This window comes from Dromiciops gliroides, chromosome 2 (assembly GCF_019393635.1).
Source record: "Dromiciops gliroides isolate mDroGli1 chromosome 2, mDroGli1.pri, whole genome shotgun sequence".
NCBI lineage: Eukaryota > Metazoa > Chordata > Mammalia > Microbiotheria > Microbiotheriidae > Dromiciops > Dromiciops gliroides.
The window spans coordinates 610,640,744-610,661,782 of record NC_057862.1 but is presented as its reverse complement, the minus strand read 5'-3'; the positions used below and the strand labels follow the sequence as shown (position 1 = coordinate 610,661,782).

General features: G+C 41.9%; 1 protein-coding gene across 1 annotated transcript; it reads right to left on the bottom strand.

Moving 5' to 3' along the window:
* Positions 1-1,612: 1,612 nt before the first annotated feature.
* Positions 1,613-17,539, bottom strand: LOC122743227 (cytochrome c oxidase subunit 7A-related protein, mitochondrial). Its single transcript, XM_043988026.1, has 3 exons — positions 17,371-17,539; positions 4,954-5,085; positions 1,613-2,579 (listed from the first exon to the last, which is right to left on the bottom strand). The coding sequence occupies exons 1-3, from the start codon at positions 17,494-17,496 to the stop codon at positions 2,439-2,441; spliced, it is 399 nt and encodes a 132-aa protein (XP_043843961.1). The 5' UTR covers positions 17,497-17,539; the 3' UTR covers positions 1,613-2,438.
* Positions 17,540-21,039: the final 3,500 nt, after the last annotated feature.

Below are 21,039 nucleotides of genomic sequence, written 5' to 3'. Positions count from 1 at the left end.
TGAAAAACAAGGGTCAGGTGGTGCTTGTCTTACTGTTCTTGTCTTTTATTAGGCCTTTGGGGCTTCCAAAGGTGCATCTGTTTTAAGAGGTACCTGATCCAAAAGGTTTTAACAGTCTCTCAGCCACAGGCAAACATCGTGCCATTATCTACTAAAGGGTCAGCTCTCATGGCTCTTGTGAAAAGCTGATAGGCAGTGAAGAGATGTGAAGGAAGGCCAAATTTCAGCAAGATAACCCTGGAAAGCTCCAGGTTTCTGAGCTGAATCATCACAGAACTATGCCTAGGGAAGGCGAAACCCATAATCTGAAGGACATAGAATGGATCCATTAGTCAACCCTTCTCATTTGGTCCAACTGAGGTCCGATTGTCTTTTAGGATAGTTTGGCCTTGCTACCACCCAAAAGGGGAGTAGAAAAAGAGAAGATCCCACTACCCTTATAAGAGGTTGGTGGTACAGTTGCATCTGAAACTTTGCTGCTCATCAATATTAAGATGGACATGGTTCAGATCTTGAGATGGGCAACTACAAGAAATAAGATAGGGGTGCAGTCGCCAGCTTTGTGAGAACTAAAATCTAGGATCTCTCAGTGTAGAAAGACTGGTAACTAACTGGTTTACCATTCATTCTCAACACATAGTAGGTAGTCTGAAATTTTAGTGTTTATAACAAAAGGAAACACTACTTCAAATCTACTCATGATCAATGTAGGGGTATTTTTTAAGCAAAGAGGTATAATTGACAGGAAATAAATCAATGGCATCAAAAAAGGTTTGGACAAATTTATGAGGAATAAGTTGTAAATGAAAGTGGGATGTACCATACATTCCAAGTTTGAGATCAAGGAGAAATAAGCAAGCTGGGGCTGCTTCTATCCAGAGATTATGGGGCTGGACAGATACGTCCTGTGTTTCAATATAGGCAAGTGGCAATGTCTAAGATATATATCATCTTTATATTAAAGTTTTTTAAAACTTGTATCATAAAGCCAGAATTTACCTCTGCATTTTGACAGGGAACAAAAGTCAAGTTGCAAATAAAAAAACACTATTTGAAAACTATAGAAGAATGAAGATTGTTGACGCAACAGTTGATACTACTCTGTATGAAAGGAACCTATTATCTTGTTATAAAGAGCCGTGCTAAAGCTCACTACAAATTTCTTATATTTTATTCTTAAAAGAGAGGGGGCTTTCAGTTTTTTACTTTGAATGTAAGGATGTATAGGCCATAACCAAAGGCTCACATATTTAGAGGGAACAAGATTCCCACTCCTTGAAAGAAATGAGGTCATCAAATAATTCTCCCCAAATATTACGGAGAAGAAAAAAGAATTACTATCTAATGAACTATGAATTACAGAAGCATCTTACTAAGGAGCAAAGGTAATTGTCTTACAAAAGGATCATATGGTAATTAATCATTACTACTGTGTTAGGCCTATCCTCAACTCTGAGAAAGCTGTCATAGTTAAATGTTCAAAAAGGAAGGGTCTTTTCAAGACTGTCTTGCTTATTTCTGAAAAAGCAAGGCAGCAATCAGAGCATATCTATTATGAAATCATGTGCTGAAAAGGTCATTTAATTCAAAATAAAAACTCAACTTGAAAAACTTCTCATTCATGTATTTATTCCACAAGCAAAAATAAATTATACCTTAAAGCTAGAGCATTTAACAAGAGTAAAGGAGAATCGCCAGGAGAGATGAACTGTACAACAGTCCAGTCCAAAGTGCAAAACTTTATTAAGAGCTGTTCTGTTCCCATGGAATAAATACAGAATCTTCATCTCTGGAATATTTAAAGAGGCCAGAGATCAGGCATATAACCCTTTTGAAACTACATGGCAAAGTTATGGGTATATAGATAGTTAACAAAAAAAAATTTCTATGAACAGCATGCTGCAAGATGGAAAATTTCCCCAAATTAACAGCTAATTAAATTCCTAGTGAAATTTGTGGTGTCAGAAAGAACAGATTTTTGGCACCAGGAAGGCAAAGGACTTCCTGTCACTGGTTCTGGCTTCAGTGAATCCCCGCCCCCTTCCTCAGTCAGCACATCTGGTTACAGAAATGCTTCCCCTACTTGCAGTCTCTCTTTCTCGAGGGGCCTCTGAAAGGCACAACAAATCCCTGGTGGCTTCATCAAGTGAATTGTTAATGAGCCAGCCTGCCAACCTCTGGAGAGATAAGGGAGCCCAAATTATAGGGGCATCATCACCTTTGTTTAAATAATAGCTAACTCTTTAATGTGCTCTGATAATGCATTTATTTTCACAAACCAACTAACCAAAACATTCACTTATTGATAAGCCTTCAAATTCTGTCTGAAGAATATAAACCACACAGGTCAGTGAATTCACTGGCAATTAGGAAAACAGAAAATTCAAAGGGTTTTATGCCAAAACTCTGGTTAATAAATCAGTCTTGTGAACTTTGACTCATTTATTCTTGGGTCGTGAAGCCATGTAGAGGGCTATCAGGCAGTAGATGGTCCCTCCCAGGGTCAAAGCCATGGTGGTCCGATAGAGCATTTGGTCAGGTAGGCCATATTTCAAGTGGACAGGTATACCATCAGATTTCTTAGAGGAAAGAAAACAAGATGTATTAATATATATGCAAGTACCAAAGAACAAGAAGACACATACAAATCAAGAGATTCTAAAAACTAATCTGCCAGCATGATTGATAGAGAAAAGCAAAACAAATTCTTCTGAATATTAAAAAATATTAGCCATTTTCATGTAAATAGGCCCGGTTTCTAAATCTGCAGTCATTTCCCATCTGGGCTTCGGTATGCAGATATTTTATGTCAGAGGTCTCTTATTTCTGAGGCACTTATCATAGACGAAGTTTAATGAGGAAAAAGACACTAAAATAAAAATATTTATATTAAATCAGTATCTAGGCAAGAGGGCCCAAAGTCTGAATACAATAGACCAATTGAGTGGGAATGAATTCAGGGCCATTTTGTGCTCAATTGCCCCTTTTCCCTTAAGCTTTTAAAACCCTGTAAGTTAAGTCAAAATCCACAAAAGCAGCTTTAGTCCAGTATGTCCCACCCTCTCCAAGATGCTTTCCTTCTACCTTCAATTCATCAAAATGCCCTCTCCTCTCAGGCCTTGTTCATTGAGTAAGAGTATTAGATGGGTGGTGCCACATTTCAAACAAAATTATTCTACAAGCCACGGGAACACTACTAGATTTAGAGTCTGGAAGCCTGGGCCTCATTGCTGATTCCTGCTGTTTATGGAATGTACAACCATGGGCAATTGACTTCATGTCTCTGGGCCTCAGTTTCCTTATCTATAAGATGATATTAGCGATCAAGCAATCAACAGGCAGTTCCCATATGCCAGACACTGAGCTAAGGACTGGGGAGCCCTCACTCTAACGGAGACAGTGTGGACATAAACAGGTACGTAACAAAAGACCATGTTGAGCAAATGGAAAGAAACCTGAGAGGGGCAGGCACTGGCCTGGGGGGACCAGGAAAGGCCACCTCCTATTCAGAGAGACACAAGTCAGAAGGGAGAGCACGTCAGGCATCACAGACAGCATGGAAGATAGAGCATCATCCATAAGGAACAGCCAGTAAGGCAGCTGCATCACAAAGTTCATGGAAGGGACTAAAATGTAAGAAGACCAGAAAGACCAGAAGAGATCAAAGTGCTGAGAGCTTTAGATAGTAGAGGAGTATTATGTGACGCTAGAGGCAACAAGGAGCCGCTGAGGGGTAACAGGGATACACTAGAGTTTATTGAGAGTGCGGAGAAGTGAGGGAGTGACATGGGCAGCCCTACTCTTTGGGAAAATCACTTTAGTAGCCAGGTGAAGGATGGACTGGAGGAGATTCGAGGTAGACAGAACCATTAAAATACCATTATGATAGTACAAAGGAGAGGTCATATGGGTCATGAATGGGATAGTGGCTGTGTGGGGGGAGAGGAAACATACAAGAAACATGGAGAAAGATGGCCAAGATATGGCAAACGACTGCCTATGTGAGCTGAGGGAGAGTGAACAGAAAGACAGTGGTGTTCTTTTTTTTTTTTTTTGGGGGTACGGCAATTGGGTTAAGTGATTTGCCCAGGGTCACACAGCTAGTAACTGTCAAGTGGTCTGAGCTGGATTTGAACTTAGGTTCTCCTGAATCCAGGGCCGGTGCTCTATCCACTGCACCACCTAGCTGCCCCGACAGTGGTATTTTTAACAGTAAGAGGAAGTTGGGAAGAGGGGGCAGGTTTGGGTGTAATGTATGGATCTGCAAAGTGTCCCTTTTTCCCTCAACAGTAAGTTTCAATTGTGCATATATGTTATCTATTTGCAATATTTTAATTCCAATCTGACTTCCTTCTGTCTTTCAGAGGACCTAGATCTTAAATGAACCTCTGAGATCATCTAATTCAACTCTCTTACTTAACACATGAAGAAACCAAGGCCCAGAGGAATGACTGGTCCCAAGTCACACGGATCATTAATAGCAGCATCTAGTTGGAGTTACTTTCATTACACCACGATGAACCTCATCCCCTTGTAGGTGGAGGACTGAATTTGAATAGTCCCTAATTTTTTTGAAACTATGACATAGAACTGCTGGCAATTTAAAAAAGTCATAGCTCTTTCTTAAAGCCAGACAGGAAATGTCTTATTTCCCTCCCCGAATGTTGGATAAATCAAGAACTGACTGTGCATCCAAACCAAAAACCCCGGATCCCATGAAATAACCACCTACAACATGGAATCCCTTTACTTTTACCAGAAAGTTTAAAATAACGCCATTAAACAAAAAAAGGGTTTCAAGGGATGTGAGGAAATTACATTGTTAGAAACTCATGTATGGGGGACGAAGGTGGCATAAGCACTAAGTAGACAGATTCACACTGTGGGAAGAACACCTTGACTTAAAAGGTCAAAACCCCTGAGTATTTCACAGGCCTCATTTCCAACTCTTACCTGAAAAAATGTCTGCAGCTGTGGAACCTTGTTTTTCCCAGCATAATCATAGGTAGTTGTCTCTGAGGCAAATTTTGTTGGTGTAGCAAATATAATAGGTGGTGCTTCTGAGGGTGCCACTGGTTTTAAACCCTATAGGAAAGGAAAAAATAAAGACAGAAGTGAGAGTATGGCAAGACAATTAAATGAACCTTCTAAGAAGCTCTGCTGCCAGGGATGGTGGTGGCCGATATACTAAGTCAAGCCTTTTCCCTCATCCTCCTATCACCAATCAAACACTACAAAGCATTTCTGCCCATTTTCTCAGCAAACACTGGCCTAAAAACCCTCTCTCCCTCCAAAGGAGGACTAATCCTAAGATTTCATCACTCTAAGGAACTCCCAGAGTGGAAACTCTTTAACTTCTTACAGTTATCTGAGGCACCGAGGATAGGTCATTTAGCTAGTATGACGTGAAGGCCAAACTTGAACCTAGGTCTTCCTGACTCCAAGGACAACCTTCTAAACTCTATCCTCTGCTACCACTTCTAAACATTTTTCCCTAAGAAAGAAAAAAAAATCTAGATCCACCAGAAGATCAAAAATTAGGACTTTCATGGGTACTAGAGCAGGGCATTCCATGCCTAAGGAACTGACTGTGAATAAAGACACAGGATAGAATTTGACTGAACCACATTTGACTGGAGAAGCTAAAAGGAAGGGAAGGCAAATCTGGGAGGAAATTGTGGGGGGCCTTACACGGTAGGCCAAGGTTTTTAAGCTGGGGAGTGAGTGATGGTCAAAATGTAACATGAGAAAGATGAATCTGGCATTGTTTGGGATGGGTTGGAGGGGGAGGGCAGCAGGCAGGGTTAGGAGAAAAGATGTAATGAGGACCTTTTGGACATTCAGCCACTTCTGAAAGCAAGAGTTAGGCAACCCACATCTCTTAAGGATCTCATGAAACGTTTTTATTGAGTGTCGAGAGCAACACTAACAAAGCATCTGATTACAAATTAAGAATGAATGCTTGCCTGGGAAAAAGGAGTCTGAATCCCAGCTCTGCCACTTACTAGCTATGTGACCTTGAACAAAACACAATCTGTGAGCTTAGGGTTTCCCTATCCATAAAGTGGGAATAATGTACTTAATAGGAGTATGATGACATGAGATGAGAGAATGCGTCTAAAACCCTTTTAAGCACAATATAATGGTGAATTCGTAGGTAGAAATCCTAGTGGTGCTATAAATAGACACTGGTTATCTTGGACAAGCTTGGCCATCTCAGGCACTGAGAGGACTTGCAGCTATATGCATCAGCCTGCTCTCAGTGTGGCTACCTCTTAGAGTGAAGAGAGCTGGGCTAGGGCTCTGCAGGCAGAAGACCTGGTTCCAGTCTGTCATTGACTCCTACTCCTCATGTGACCTTGGACATGTCACTTAGCCTCCCTGGGCCTCAGTACAATGAGGGGCTGGACCAGACGGCTTCTGAAAACCCTTCCAGATCTAAATCTATAATCCTAGAATAATAAATTAATGTGCTAGAGGATTTGAAGCAGACAGGCAAATGACTTGATTTTCAAGGAGGTAAATTAGGCAACTATGGGCTGATGCATTTAATGTTAAGTCCAAATTTCTAGAACAGAATATTAAACAGATGGATTTTGAGTACTTAGAAAAAAAAAGTGATCACTGTGATCCAGTACAATTCACTGATGACTTTGCACAACCCTCCCTGACTTAAATCCAATTCACTGCAAGTCATGACATTACCAGGTGTCATGGTCCTCTTCGAGAACGAAGGGCAAACAATAACAATGCATTAAGTACAAGTTGTGTCAGATGGACCTTATCCCACTTTCTGACAGTTATCTGGACTGGTGAAGTAATCATCTCAGGCAGAACAGATATAAATTTTTGCCAAAGCATTCAATGAAGTGTTTCATGATATCCTTAAGAGATATGTGTTGCCTAACTCTTGCCTTCAGAAATGGCTGAATGGTCACAGCCAAAAGTCCTCATTACATCTTTCTCCTAACCTGTCTGCTGCCCTCCCCTCCAGCCCGTCCTAAACAATGCCAGATTCATCATCGTCGTGTTAAGCTCTGACCATCCCTCACTCCCCAGCTTAAAATCTTGGCCTACCATGTAAGGCTCCCCACAATTTCCTCCCCAATTTGCCTTCCCTTCCTTTTAGCTTCTCCAGTCAAAGGTAGTTCAATCAAATTCTATCCTGTGTCTTTACTCAGTCAGTTCCTTAGGCATGGAATGTTTTGCTCTAGTCCCCATGAAAGTCTTAAATTTCTTTCAAAGGTAATTCATACCAATCTAAAGTAAACATTCAGTAAGTGCTTACTGTGCTGGAAGGGTCTAGAATGAAAACTATAGACCCCGACTTCAAGGAGGTTACAATATACTTGAAGGTTTAAGACATGTACACAAATTACTAAGATCCAAGGCAGGCTGGAATACGGGTCAAGGAGAGGTTTAGACTAAGTAGTATGAAAAAGAAGAGGGGAGAAGATAGGGGGAGTTACTGAAGGTGCTTTGGATCTCCTGAGCTAAGCTTCAAAGAAAAAGTATTTCAACAGGCAGAATGTGAAAGGTGTGTATTCTGGGAATGACAAATGGTCTGTACAAATGCATGGAGGTGGGGAACCAAAGAACATCTAAGAGAACAACTAGAAATCCATTCTGGATGGAAGAACGAGTGTATGGATGGAAAATAAAACGAGTAAGACTAGATTAGTAAGACTGAACAGCTAGGTGACCCAGTGGATAGAGTGCTGGGCCCATAGGCAGGAAGACTGATCTGGCCTCAGACACTTACTATCTATGGGACTTTGGGCAAGTCACTTCACCCTACCTGCCTCAGTTTCCTCATCTGTAAAATGAGCTGGAGAAGGAAATGAAAATCACTCCAACATCTTTGCCAAGAAAACCCCAGATGGGGTAAGAAAGAGTCAGACACCATTGAAAAATGACTGAAAAACAAAGATGTTGGAAGCAGAAAAGCTAAAGAGTTTTTATTTTATTCTCTAAACAATAGGGAGCCACTGAAGGTCTGGGGGGCAGGGGAGTACCATGGCCTTATGAAAGATCATCTGGTAATTGTGGGAAGGATGATTTGAAAATAGGGGACAGGAAGACAAGTTAGGAGGCTTCTATAGTTGGTAAGATATAAGGAGAGCCAAAACTACAGCAATGAGTAGAAAAGGAAAGGAATATTGGAGAGGTAAAATCATAGGATTTGGAGGTAAGAGGAATGATTTTTAAAGTTCTGAGTTTTTAAGTCTCAGTATTTGCAGGGATGGTGGTATTATACACACACACACACACACACACACACACACACACACACACACACACACACACACACACAGGAAAGGTGCAGAGGACAAGGGTTTTGTTTTCTAAGACAGTGGGAGGCCAAGTTCGGTATTGGACGTGTTAAATTTGAGGGGACAATGAAACATTTAAATAGAGATATCAAGTAAGCAAATGAAAATGTAGGATTGCACTTCAGGGGGTAAAATAAAGTTACAGATTTGGAGCCAAATGCCCAAAGACAGATGAAACACCAAAGAGAGAAAATGTAGAGAGAAAGCTAGGTAGAGTCTTAATGCTGGTACTTAAACATGGGGAAAAGATGAACCAAGGAAGGATCATGTCTACACTCACTGCCTCTACTTCCTCTTCTCTCACTCAGTCACTTCTCAAATCTTTGGAATCTGCCTTCCTACATTATCACTCAAATGAAATTGTTCTCTTAAATTATCAAGGAATTCTCAATTGCCAAATCTAACGGTCTTTTCACAGTCATCTTTTCTTAATTCCAAAGTTCTATCCTAGGTCCTGTTTTCTTCTCCCTCTACATTCTATTTCTTAATAACCTATCAGATCCCATGAGTTTACCTATCATCTCTATGTATATGACATATATATGTATGTATATCCACATCCCTCCAACTAATCTCTCCCCTAAACTTTAGTCCTATTATCACCAACTGCCTATTAGACATTTCAAAATGGATGTCCCTTAAAAAAAAAGGGTGTCCCTTAAACTCAACATGTCCAAAACTGAACCCAATCTTTCTCCCCAACCCTGTCCTCTCTCAAACTTCTCTATTTCCGTCAAAGGCACTACCATCCTGCCAGTCTCCAGGATTGTAACCTCACCCTCATACTGGTCTACTTACTCTCCTTCACCCCATCTATCTAACCAGTTGCTAAGGACAACACCTCTCTCATCTGACCCCACTTCCCTATTCACAAACTTACAAGCTAAATTTAGGCCTTCTTCATCTCACCTGGATTATTCCTTCAGCCACCTAACTGGTCCCCCTGCGCCAATTCTCTCACCACTGCAGTCTAGCCTATGTGCTGCTTCCAAAGTAATTTTCCTTAAGTGTAGATCTGATCATTTAACTTCTTTACTCAGTCAACTCTGGTGGCTTCCTATTACCTCTAGAATAAGGTATAAATTCTTCTAGTTGGCTTTGAAAGCCTTAAACAATCTGGCCCTAATCTCTTTTGAGCCTCATTGGAGATGGAGATCCCCCCCACCCCGCCACCTCCCGAAATCCAGTTGAAGTAGCCTCTGTTCTGTTCCTCAAACATAACATATTATCTCCTGCCCCCATGCTTTTGCACTGGCTATCTCCTACATCTGGAATGAACTCCCTCCTCACCTCCACCTCAGAGACCCTCTTCCTTTAAGATGTAACAGAAGCACCGTCTTCTGCATGAAGCCTTTCCTAATTTCAACCACTACTGCTCTCCCCTTCCCAAACTACCTTATGCTTAACTATGTATTTATTCACACTTATTTACTTTATACTTGTGCAAGGCCCCTGCATACAGATTATTTTAGCTCTGTACTTGTATCCACAGTATCTGGCACATAATAGAGGACTTAAAATACTTGTTGACTGACTGAATGACTGCTAAATCAGACACTGGTAAACAGATAAGAAGAAAAGTAGGACCATCACAGAAATTGAGAGAAGAGAAAATATTAGGAAGTCAAAAAAAATTCTGGGGGGTGGCTAGGTGGCACAGTGGATAAAGCACCGGCCCTGGATTCAGGAGTACCTGAGTTCAAATCCGGCCTCAGACACTTGACACTTACCAGCTCTGTGACCCTGGGCAAGTCACTTAACCCCCAATGCCCCGCAAAAAAAAAAAAAAAATTCTGAATGCTACATAAAGACAAGAAAAATGAGAACTGAGAAAAGGCAGGACTTAGAGAAGACAGTTTATTACAGTGGTGGGAACAAAAGACAAGTTGTAGGGGATTAAGTAGTGAGTGGCACATCAGTAAGTGTATACTATTTCTAGAAATTTAACAATGAAAGGGAAGAAAGATATAGTTTGAGAGAATGGCAGGGTCAAGGGAAGGTTTTTGTTTATTTAAGACTAAAAGAAACCTGAATATGTTTATACACAGACAAAAGAGTCAACAGAGACTAAAAATGAGAGTATGTTATAAACAGAGAAAGTTCCCAAGAAGAAAGAAAATGATGGGATCCTAGATACAAATAGAGAGATCATGGGTGGTAAGACCACCTTCTTTTCTGACACTAGGGGAAAGGAAAAGCACATACATGAAGACTGAGGTTTTGAGGTATGGAGAACAAGCTAGGAAAGACGACTTCAATTTCAGTAAAACAGAAGACACAGACTTCTACTGAAAGTAATGGTCAAATCAAGGACTTGGGGAAAGAGGTTTTGCACAGCTACCGTGGATAATGTTACAGGGAGTCAAAGAAATGATAAGGACTGCTGTGCAGCCCTGAGTACCCAGTTCAGGTCAGAGAGCATGAATTTGTAATGAACTCATGACTTACAGCCTGAGTGGCATAAAAAAGCTCAATTTCGGAGGTGCCCTCGTCTCCAAAAATAATGATGAGCTATGAATTCCAGGCTGAATTTGGATTTTATGTGGTAAGAAACAGGGGGAAGTCACGTGATAAGATGTTTGCAGCTATCTGAAAGATATATTAGAGTAATCCTTAACCTTTTGTGTTTTATGAACCTTTGGCAACAGTATGATGAAGTCTCTGGACCCCTTCTCTGAATCATGCTTTTAAATGCATAAAATAAAATGTATAGGATTGTAAAAGAAGCCAAGAATATTAAAACAGTTACTAAAACATTTTAAAAACAGTTTCACAGATCCTAGTTTTAAAATGTCTGGATTAGAGGATGGAGAAGCTGAAGGAGAGGGAAAATCAAACAGGAAACTCAAGCAATATTAAAGAGTAGAGGTAATGACCCCCCCCCCCTACCCAGTCAGCAGTAGGAAAAGAAAGGAGGCCTTGGGAGGTAAAATGGGCAAGACCTGATGAGATGGGGGAATGGGGAGAATCAAAGATAACAAATAAGTTTCAAGCACAAGCAACTGGGTAAACTGGCAAATGATCCAGGAAGCTGAAAAATGAACTGATAGTAACTAATTCTGTTTTTTAAAATTTAACTAGTTTTATTGCTTATACAATAAAACTTAACAGAGATAAGAGTACATACTTTTAAGAAGCAGGCTAAGAAAACCTTAGTCAGGGGGCAGCTAGGTGGTGCAGTGGACGGAGCATTGACCCTGGAGTCAGGAGTACCTGAGTTCAGGTCTGGCCTCAGACACTTAACACTTACTAGCTGTGTGGCCTTTTCTCAGGCCCGGTTTTCTTTGAGCTCTCCGGAACAAGAGGCACTGTCAACTCCCCTCTCTTGACATCTGTGATGATTCTACCTGTCTCACTGCTCCTCAGGCTCCTTTGCTGGATCATCATGCTTAGCTCCCTCCCTAATGGAGTAAAATTCCACAAGAACTCTGTTGTAGGCCTTCTGTCCTCTACAATCTTTCTATAATTAGCTCTCATGGAGCCAATTATCATTCCAAATCTATTGCAGCCAGCCCTTATCTTACTCCTATACTGCAGTCTCCTACACGCAATTAACTGCCTGCTGGATGTGTCTAGCTGGGTGTCACCTGGCATTTCAAACTAAACTTGTTCAAAATGGAACTCATTATATTCTGCCAGCACACTCATCTCTCCTCCAAATTTCCCCATTTCTTATGTTTTGCATGACCATACATGTATGAACTTTATCAAACTGTTTGCCTTCTCAAGGAGAGGGGAGGGGATAGGAAGGAGAAAATTTAGAACTCAATTTAAAAAAAAAAAATGAACATTAAAAATTGTCGTGATGTATAATTGAAAAAATACATAAAAATCTTTACTTGGAAAAAAATAAATTTCACTATTTCTGATGAAGGCCTACTCATTCTTTCAGTTGTGTTTTATTTTTAATTGTTAACTACAACTATGTTTTTAAAATATTATTGCTATAACTGTATTTAATTAAATTGCTATTACACCGGTTTGGGGAGTAAGCATTTATTATTAATAAATATTATATATCAGTAAAGTAGGAAAGAGAAGGATGATCCTGGTGTGGCCAATGGTTTTATCCTCTTTAGATAGAGGAGGGTCATTATACATTGATCAAAGCTAATTGATTATCTTCATTCAGTTCCATTGACTGACAAGACTTGAGGGTGGTCTAAATTAAAATGAACTCTAAGAAGACATCAGAAAAGGAGTATGCAAAAGACCCTCACTGAAGGGCAAAGTCCAGTATCTATCTATCTAGACAAACGAGTCTATCTCCATTTCTTTTGTTCCCTTGGGCTCTTCCCAGGCAAGAGCTGAACTTTCTGGAGTGGGAAAGAGAATGGACTGAAACTGATCTCTGGGTCTCCTCTAGAAATCCATTCTTAATCATTATTTTTTCCCAGTCACTCAGGTTCCCATCCTTCTCCCTCTCCCTCAATCAACATGTACACACAGTTGCCCAGTGCACCTCCACATCTTTCACATCCTCCTCCTCTCCATTCATACTGACCCCCGCCCCTCACCCTTCACCTGTATTCTAACAACCTCCAGATGGGTCTCCTTGTTTTCAGCCTCTCCTCTCCAAGCCATCCTCCACACAGCTGCCAAATAGCCCTAAAATACAGGTCTGACCAGGTCAACTCTCTACTCAGCAGTCTGTTGTGGCTCAACGTTGCCTTTATCACCAAGTACTTTTCCAACTCACATTTAAAGCTTTCTACAATCTGGTTCTAACTAACTTCCAAGAGGAAGGGAATTAAGGACTTGGAGCTAAAAAATATAATTTGGGCTCTTTCAAAAGAGTAGGGAACAGAATGATCTTAGAAGGAAGCAGGTGCTTATTGATCACATGAGAAATCACACATTAAAGGTCAAAGGAAGAAATGAATTGTGGTGGTTGGTGTCTACCTGCTACGGGGCACTGGGGCAACTCCTGGCCAACCAAAAAGACTGCTGTCATTCTGGTGAACAAATCTAAGACCTGTCTAATAGATAACTACTTCCCATTTCTGATGATTCGTGTGGGCACAAAGAATATTGCCAGAAGGAACACAGGGGGCACAGGTGGTGTACTCATCACTGATGACTACCGAAGGCAAAAGATGCAGAAAAGAAAGGCCTATCTGGGAGGTGAACAGCTGATTAAGAAGATGGTGTCTGAGAAGGGGATTTCTATTTCTGGAACGTTACTTAAAATATAATGACAACCCAGGGACAAAGGCTATAACTAGTTAGAAGGTATCTGTCTTTGTTTTGCAAATCTAATCAAAGGGGCTCTAAAGTGAAGTAACAGCAATAATAAAGCTGGCATTTATATAGTGCTTTAAGATTTGCTAAGTACTTTATATACATTATGTCACTTGAACTTCACAACAACCCTTTGAAGGGGTATGGGATATTATCTCCATTTTACAGATGAGAAAATTGAGCCACAGAAAGATTAAGGGACTTGCTCAGGGTTGTGCAACTAAAAAGTGTTTGAGGAAGAATTTAAACTCAGCTCTTTCAGACTCCAAATGGAAGAAAAGTGATAAAACTCAGTCTCTCGCCATATATGTGTGTATGCATATATGTATGTGTGTATGCAAGTATGTGTGTGTGTATTTTCCCTCTAGCTCCATTTTTCTTCATTAAAATTGTTGGGGATGGTATCTGGATTGGTAGATATAAAAGACCAGTGTGGATTTACACTGTACTCAGCAAGCAATTTAGATTTTTTAAAAAAGAAATGTACAGAAGATGGGCAAGTAACCAAGCATGGATAAAAAAATGTGTTATGATCCTGTAGAATAGTACCAGGTGTGCTTAAAGCTCAAATGGAGCTGAGGCTAAAATCAAAAGAAATCTCTCTCCTTTTTTAAAGCTACATAGGGGAAAAGAGCACAATCTACGACATCCTCTCCTCCCTAGGTTGTTATTGTTGTTTGTCCTTCTTTCTGGAAGAGCACCATGACATCAGGTGATGTCATGACTTGCACTGAATTATATTTAAGTGAAGGAGGGCTCTGCAAGGTCACCAACCTCAGTCTCTCCTCCAGAGCCATCTGGGTGCAGGGGCAAGATATATATCAGGACAACTGGAGATGGCCCCAGATGTTTAAGACACTTGGGGTTAAGTGACTTGCTCAGGGACACACAGCTAGTAAGTGTGTGAGGTGAAATTTTAATTCAGGTCCCTTCAACTGCAGGGCCAGTGCTCTATCCACTGCACCACCTAGCATCCTGTATGGAGAGCAGACTACAAAAACTGAAGATAGAATGCAGAGCTGTTCAATTCTTACTTTGTCAAGAGAATGACATTAGACTGAAAAGGAAAGAACAAATATGACTAAGAGGGGATATGAAAGAGAAGAAGACAGTAAGACAGTGCCTGGCTAGACCCTTGATGAGTTCAAGTAACCTAGTGTACATAAATGAGAGAACTTGGCAGATGTGACTGCTGAGCTCTTTAGGATGATGGGAAAAATAATGCAACACCAAGGAAGGACAAACATTATCCCAATTTTCAAAAAAACTCAGATGGAGTCTGCAAACTATAAGCCATTTGTGAAAAAGTTCTAGAATGGATTATCAAAGCTGTTAGTGAACTAGAGAAGGAAGGGGGAATCACAGAGCCAGTACCTTCATTAAGAACAGAGGGTGCAACTTCAACCTCATTTCTTCTTCTTTTTTAAACTTACTAAACGAATAGATCAAATTTTAGCAAAGCATTTGATAACTCTCATGGGAAAGATGGAAAGATGTGGTCAAGGTGACTGTACAGTTAAGTGGATTCAAAATTAATTCAAGGGACCAAAAGGACTGATGGCAATTTAGACAGAGGTATCTAGAGGAGTGCCCCAGGGATATGTTCTTGGCCATGTGCTGCTGAACATTTTTAATAATGACATATAAAGACAAACATGGCAAACTCATAAATCGGAAGATTATCTAACTGGGAGAGATAGCTAACATACCAGATGCCGGGATCCAAAAAGATCTTGCCAGGTCAAGACTTAACTAGGTCACTGGATGAAATCTAGTAAAGTAAAATTGAAGAGACAAATATAAAGTTTAGGTTAAAAAAAAAAACCAATAAACTTCCCCAGTACAAGATGGGGGAGCCATGATTAATGAAAAGCTTGTCTGAAAACAATCTGGAGGTTTCAGTGGATCACAAGCTTAACATAAGTTAACAGTGCCATATGGCAGGCAAGAAAACCATATTAATAAACATTGAGAGAGGAATCTGGGAAGAGCCTGGATTTGCAACTTCACTTATATAAGGGAACTCCCGCTACCATCTTCTCTATCAACTTATAGTTTTGGATGGCTGTCCAGGGCATTTGAGAGCTATCTAGAAAGTAAGCAATTTTTCTAGGGTCACAAAGACAGGCAGGACTTGCACCCAGGTCTTCTCCATTCTGAAGCCACCTCTCTTTATCCACTAGATCAGGCTGTCTCTCTAGATATCACTCCCAGCTAAGATGATAGGACAGAAAGGGCTGCCATGTAGAAAAAGGATCAGACTTGTTCTTGTTGACCCCAACAAATAAAAGCAGGAGCAATGGGTGGAAGTCACAAAGAGGTAAATTTAGGATTGATGTAAGAACAAACCTTCCAACCACTGATGCCCTGCACTAGAAGGCTTCAGGAGGTGGTAAAGCGCCACTTACTCTAGGTTTTCAACACACAGCAATGTAGGTTAGAGGAAGGTTTATGACTATTTGGGAGCTTGCAGATTCTGATATGTTGTGATTCTGAGTATTTTTTTCATGTTACTCCCTTTCACCCACTTTCTGTTCAACCAAATTGGCCTACAGGGCTGTTTTCACACCTTCCATTTCTCAGCTTGAGATCCACTGTGATTTTGGTTGGGTTTTTGTTGTTTTTATTTGGCCTTTCTTTGTAAATAGGAAATAATTAAAAGAGGATAAAGACTTTCTGGAGAAGGTGGGATTTTAGCTAAGAATTGACCTGAAGCCAGGGCAGTCAGGAAGCAGAGATAAGATAAGGAGAGAGAGAATTCCAAGTACGGAGGGACAGCCCATAAAAATGCCTGATGTCTAGAGATTGAACAGCTTAGGCACGAGTTGACTTTAGAAGTCCAAGTGACATGCAGACGGAGATGTCCAACAGGCAACTACTGATTTGAGACTCGGTGGAGATTAGGGCTAGATAAATTGATTTGAGAATCACCAACACAAAGATAACAGAATCGATGAGAGTGGAGGAGATCACCAAGTATAGTGAGGAAAGAGAACAGGAATCAACATTGAGCCCAGTTTTGGAATATCTAGTTTTATTTTTTGTGATTCCTCCAACTATTGCACTTCCTGAAGTCACTTTGTACTCATCTGTTTGCTTACACACTGGACCCCGCAACAAGAGTAAACTCCTTGAGGACAAGAGCTACTTTATTTTGCCTAGAACCTCGCATTCTTCAGGCTTCACGTCCCACCTAAAATCTCACTTTCTGCAAGAAGCCTTTTTTTGATCCCCCTTCATCTTAAAGCTACGAATACCCCCCCAATTACCCTTATTTCACTTGTTTATACATAGTTGTTTGCAAGTTGTTGCCCCCAAAGATTGTGCGTTCCTTGAGGACAGGGATATCTATCGCCTCTTTTTTGTATCCCCAAAGTCCACTGCAGTACCTGGCACACAGCAGGCGCTTAATAAATGTTTGTTGGCTTCAATTCAACCAACCCCTATTTGGCAACTCTCTGGATAACGAAGAGGAAGGGGGAGCGGTGTCAAGGAAGGAGAACTGGGTTCGACCTAAAGAAGGCGAAGGGGAAGGAAAAGGGATTAGCAGCTAAGCCATGGCAAGGTCGAATTCACAAGGCCAGGCGACCTCAGGGGCCACTTTTGCTCGTGGGAGCAGTCGGGGGAGGTCACCTTGGGCCCCAAGACCCGGGATGTTGGCGGTGAGGAAGCCAGCAGAGAGAGAGGAGCCGCCGCCGGTCAGAGGACAAACGGCGGCTGAAGCTCCGCCAAGGGCAGCCAGGCCCGGGCCGCCGCCGGCTCTCCACCCTTTGGACCGGCGCGTTCGCTCTCATACCTGCGGGCTGTAGGCGGCCGAAGCCCAAGACCCAGCCAGCTTCTGGGTGAAGCCGCTGAACTTGTAATACATGTCGCCTCTGGACCCGACGTCCTGAAGCCAGTATCCCCGCTGAGCCGGCGCCATGAAAAGAGTCGAGGGGGCGGGCGTTCGCCAAAGGACCCCGCGCTTCAGGACCCGACGCAGAGAGAGAGAGAGAGAGAGAGAGAGAGGCGGGGATGGCTATGGCGAATGCCTGACTAGAATGAAACAACGAAGCCGAACAGAGCCCGGCCAAGTCGGAAACTGGAGTCAGGAGGCCCTTAGATGGCTCTAAGAGACCCGGAAGTGAAGGCTCGCACTGAACTGGGAGGTCGGGCAGTTACTGGGCATGTGTGTGCCAGGGCTCGCGTACCGGGGTCAGGAAGCACTAGCGGTAGCAGGTGTTCCTCGACGTACCCGGAAACCTGCTGCGGGGCGCAGCCCACCGATAACGCTTTTGGCCGGGAAGTAGCGGTTCACGTCCATCTCCCCTGAGCTTCTCCAAGGATCTTGACACCAGAAAGGTCCCACGCCTTCTTGCTTGGTGCTCTAACTCTAGCCCAACCCCAGGCCTTGAAAATAGGAAGGAGCGAATGAATGGGAAAAGCACTTATTGAGCGCTTACTGCGTGCCAAGAACTGAACTGAGCGTTGAGAACACAAACAGGAAAACAAGGCAGGCTCCGCCCCCAAGGAGCCCAAGCTGGGTAGGAGGTTTCAGCTGCTAGGCAGTGAGAGGAAGGGGCCCTTCCGTCTTATCTCTTGCCTCTCACGTGTGAGGGGCCAAGCCGAGCCCCGCTAATTCTGCCTGGGCCGTGCCTCCGTCTAGTCCGCCCTGTCTATTTCCGCTGCTACTTCTTTGGCATTTCACAAAATGTCAGCCCCTTGAGGGCAAGGACTTGGTCATTGGATCTACAGTACCGTTGTGGCTAATGTTTGAACCCGGCCTGGAGACCAGGCTAGTTCCTGAAATCAGATCCTATTTAACTTTAATCCGTAGAGGTTTGGGGAGCCAGCTCTCTCCTCTGCCAAGAGACTTAATAAACTTTCTAAAATGTTTTCCAGTTTGGGGGTGGGGGGGAGGCTTGTCCTCGACCTACAGCTTCTTCCGAATAGTAACAGTCATAAAATACTTTTTGAATTGACTGTTACATTAGCTCGTTGCAGACAGGTGTTTAGTAAATGTTAAATGAGAAACAGGGCTTGAAAATTTAAAAAAAGATTTCTTTGGGCGACACTTCCCATTGTCCAGGGACATGACCCAGATCTGAGGGAAATCAGGAATAAGAAGTACACTTCTGAAATTCTAGGCCTTTTAATGATATTGTTCAGTCTATCAGGTACCCAGTAGAAAGAAAAAGTTTCAGATTTATTCATTCAGCAAGCATTCACTAAGTGCCTGTTAGGTGGTACAGTGGATAAAGTGCCAGGCTTGGAATCAGGTAGACCTGAGTTCCAATATATGGTCTCAAACACTGAGACCCTGGGCAAGTCACTGTTTGCCTCAGTTCCTCATCTGTAAAATGAGCTGGAGAAGGAAATGACAAACTACTTCAATTACCTCTACCAGGAAAACCCCCAAAAGGGGGTCATAAACAGTTGGACACAACTGAAACAACTAAACAATAAAAGGTGAAGAGTAAGATATAGGTGCTGGAGAAAACAAAAATCTCCTCCAAAGACACAGTACCAAACTCTTGGAATTTATAGAATAAATTTCAGGGTTCCCATTTCTTTTGGGTAACTGACTGAATTATAATTATGAATTTAAGGGGCAGCTAGGTGGCACAGTGGATGGAGCACCAGTCCTGGAGTCAGGAGGACCTGAGTTCAGATCCGGACTCAGACACTTAACACTTAATAGCTGTGTGACCCTAGGCAAGTCACTTAACCCCAATTGCCTCACCAAAAAAAAAAAGAATTATGAATTTACCATCATTATGGTGGTTTTACATTTCTAGAGAATGCTTGGCTATCTTTGTAAATTTCAATTATCATTAATTTATTTTTATTCAAAATTTGACTTTAAGAGGCTGAATGAGACTTCTAGGCCAGATGGAGGACCGGATATTTTCTCCAGTCCCCACTAAACTTAAAAAACCACCAAAAGGAAAAAAGCTTCAGAGGTAGAGCACAAGACAAGAAATCAAGAAGCCCAACAAGGTAACTGCTTTATTAATAGAGAACACTAATTCAAAACTCTTAACGCTCCTCTCCCACAGGCTTGTACATTGGCACCTACTTCAGAATTTGTTAGTCTCTTCCAGGACATACTACCCCTGCCCTTACCCCAGCATCTTGTTGCAAACAAGCTGCAGACCTCAAATTTTTCACAGTCACATGGCAAGAAAAAAGGTACAGAATGAAAGATGGTTTTCCCTTCTGCCCAGTCCATATAGTTAAGGGAACCTGCCCAGAATACACTCCACCCTCCACCAAACCTGTATAATGTGGCAGACATGACTCAGCCCAGCCAGAGAACTAAATAATGGGATGGGTTTGGTGGGAGAGGAGGAACTGGGGCAGGGATCCAATATGTGGAGGCTTCCCAGGGCCGGAAGGAAGGAGAATTAGAATCCAGCTGACTCTATTCTTTTCCTCTCAGAAGCTACAGGGGTAGTAGGCCAGCAAAAAGGGAATTTCTAGAGTGGGAAGAGATTAACACAGCTCAGAGATCTAGCCCCACTATCAAAGGTGACGTGGGAACAAGGAAAAAAGGCTAAAACCACAAAAGATATTAAGAGCAAGAAAATTCAGTCAAAATCCTATAGCTCAGGGGCAGCTAGGTGGAGCAGTGGATAGAGCACTTGCCCTGGAGTCAGGAGGACCTGAGTTCAAATTTGGCCTTAGACACATAACACTTACCAGCTGTGTGACCGTGGGCAAGTCACTTAACCCCAATTGCCCCCCCCCCAAATAACAAGTCCTTTGCAAAAAAGATTTGCCAGAGTCTAAATAATATAAGAAAAAGAATATTAAATAATCATCTTTCCTCTCTTGTGGCTAAACTTTGAGAAGGTCAGTTGCCTCATTTCTTTTCATTGGAAAGGAAGTTTTCTACAATCTTATTTCTGGTTTCATCATTCAACTGAAACTGCTCTCTCCAAAGTTAGCATAACCTTTTAAATGCCATATCTAACTGGCTTGTCACAATCATAATTCACTAAACTCTGGTGACTCCCTATCACCTTCAGAATCAGATATCAAATCCTCTGGTTGGTGTTCAAATTTCTTGGTAACCTGTCCCCTTCCTACCTTTCCAGTATTTGTATACTGGAAATTATATACTTTGTGTTCCTATGACTGACCTTGATGTTCCTCAATTGGGCATTTTAACCAGCTATCCCCCTTCCCTGGAATGCTCTCCCTTCTCATTCTCCCTTCTGTCTTCCCTGACTTCTTTCAAGTCATAGCTAAAATCCCACTTTCTACAAAAAGCCTTTCCTGAATCCCATTAATCCTGATACCTTCCAGATGCCCGTCAATTGGGGAATGACTGAACAAGGTGTGGCATATGATTGTGATAGAGTACTATTGTGTTATAAGAAATGATGGGGGGAGTGGTTTCACTAAAACCATGGCAAGACCTATATGAACTGATGCAAAGCGAAGTGAGAAGAACCAGGAAATCATTGTGCACAGTAACAAC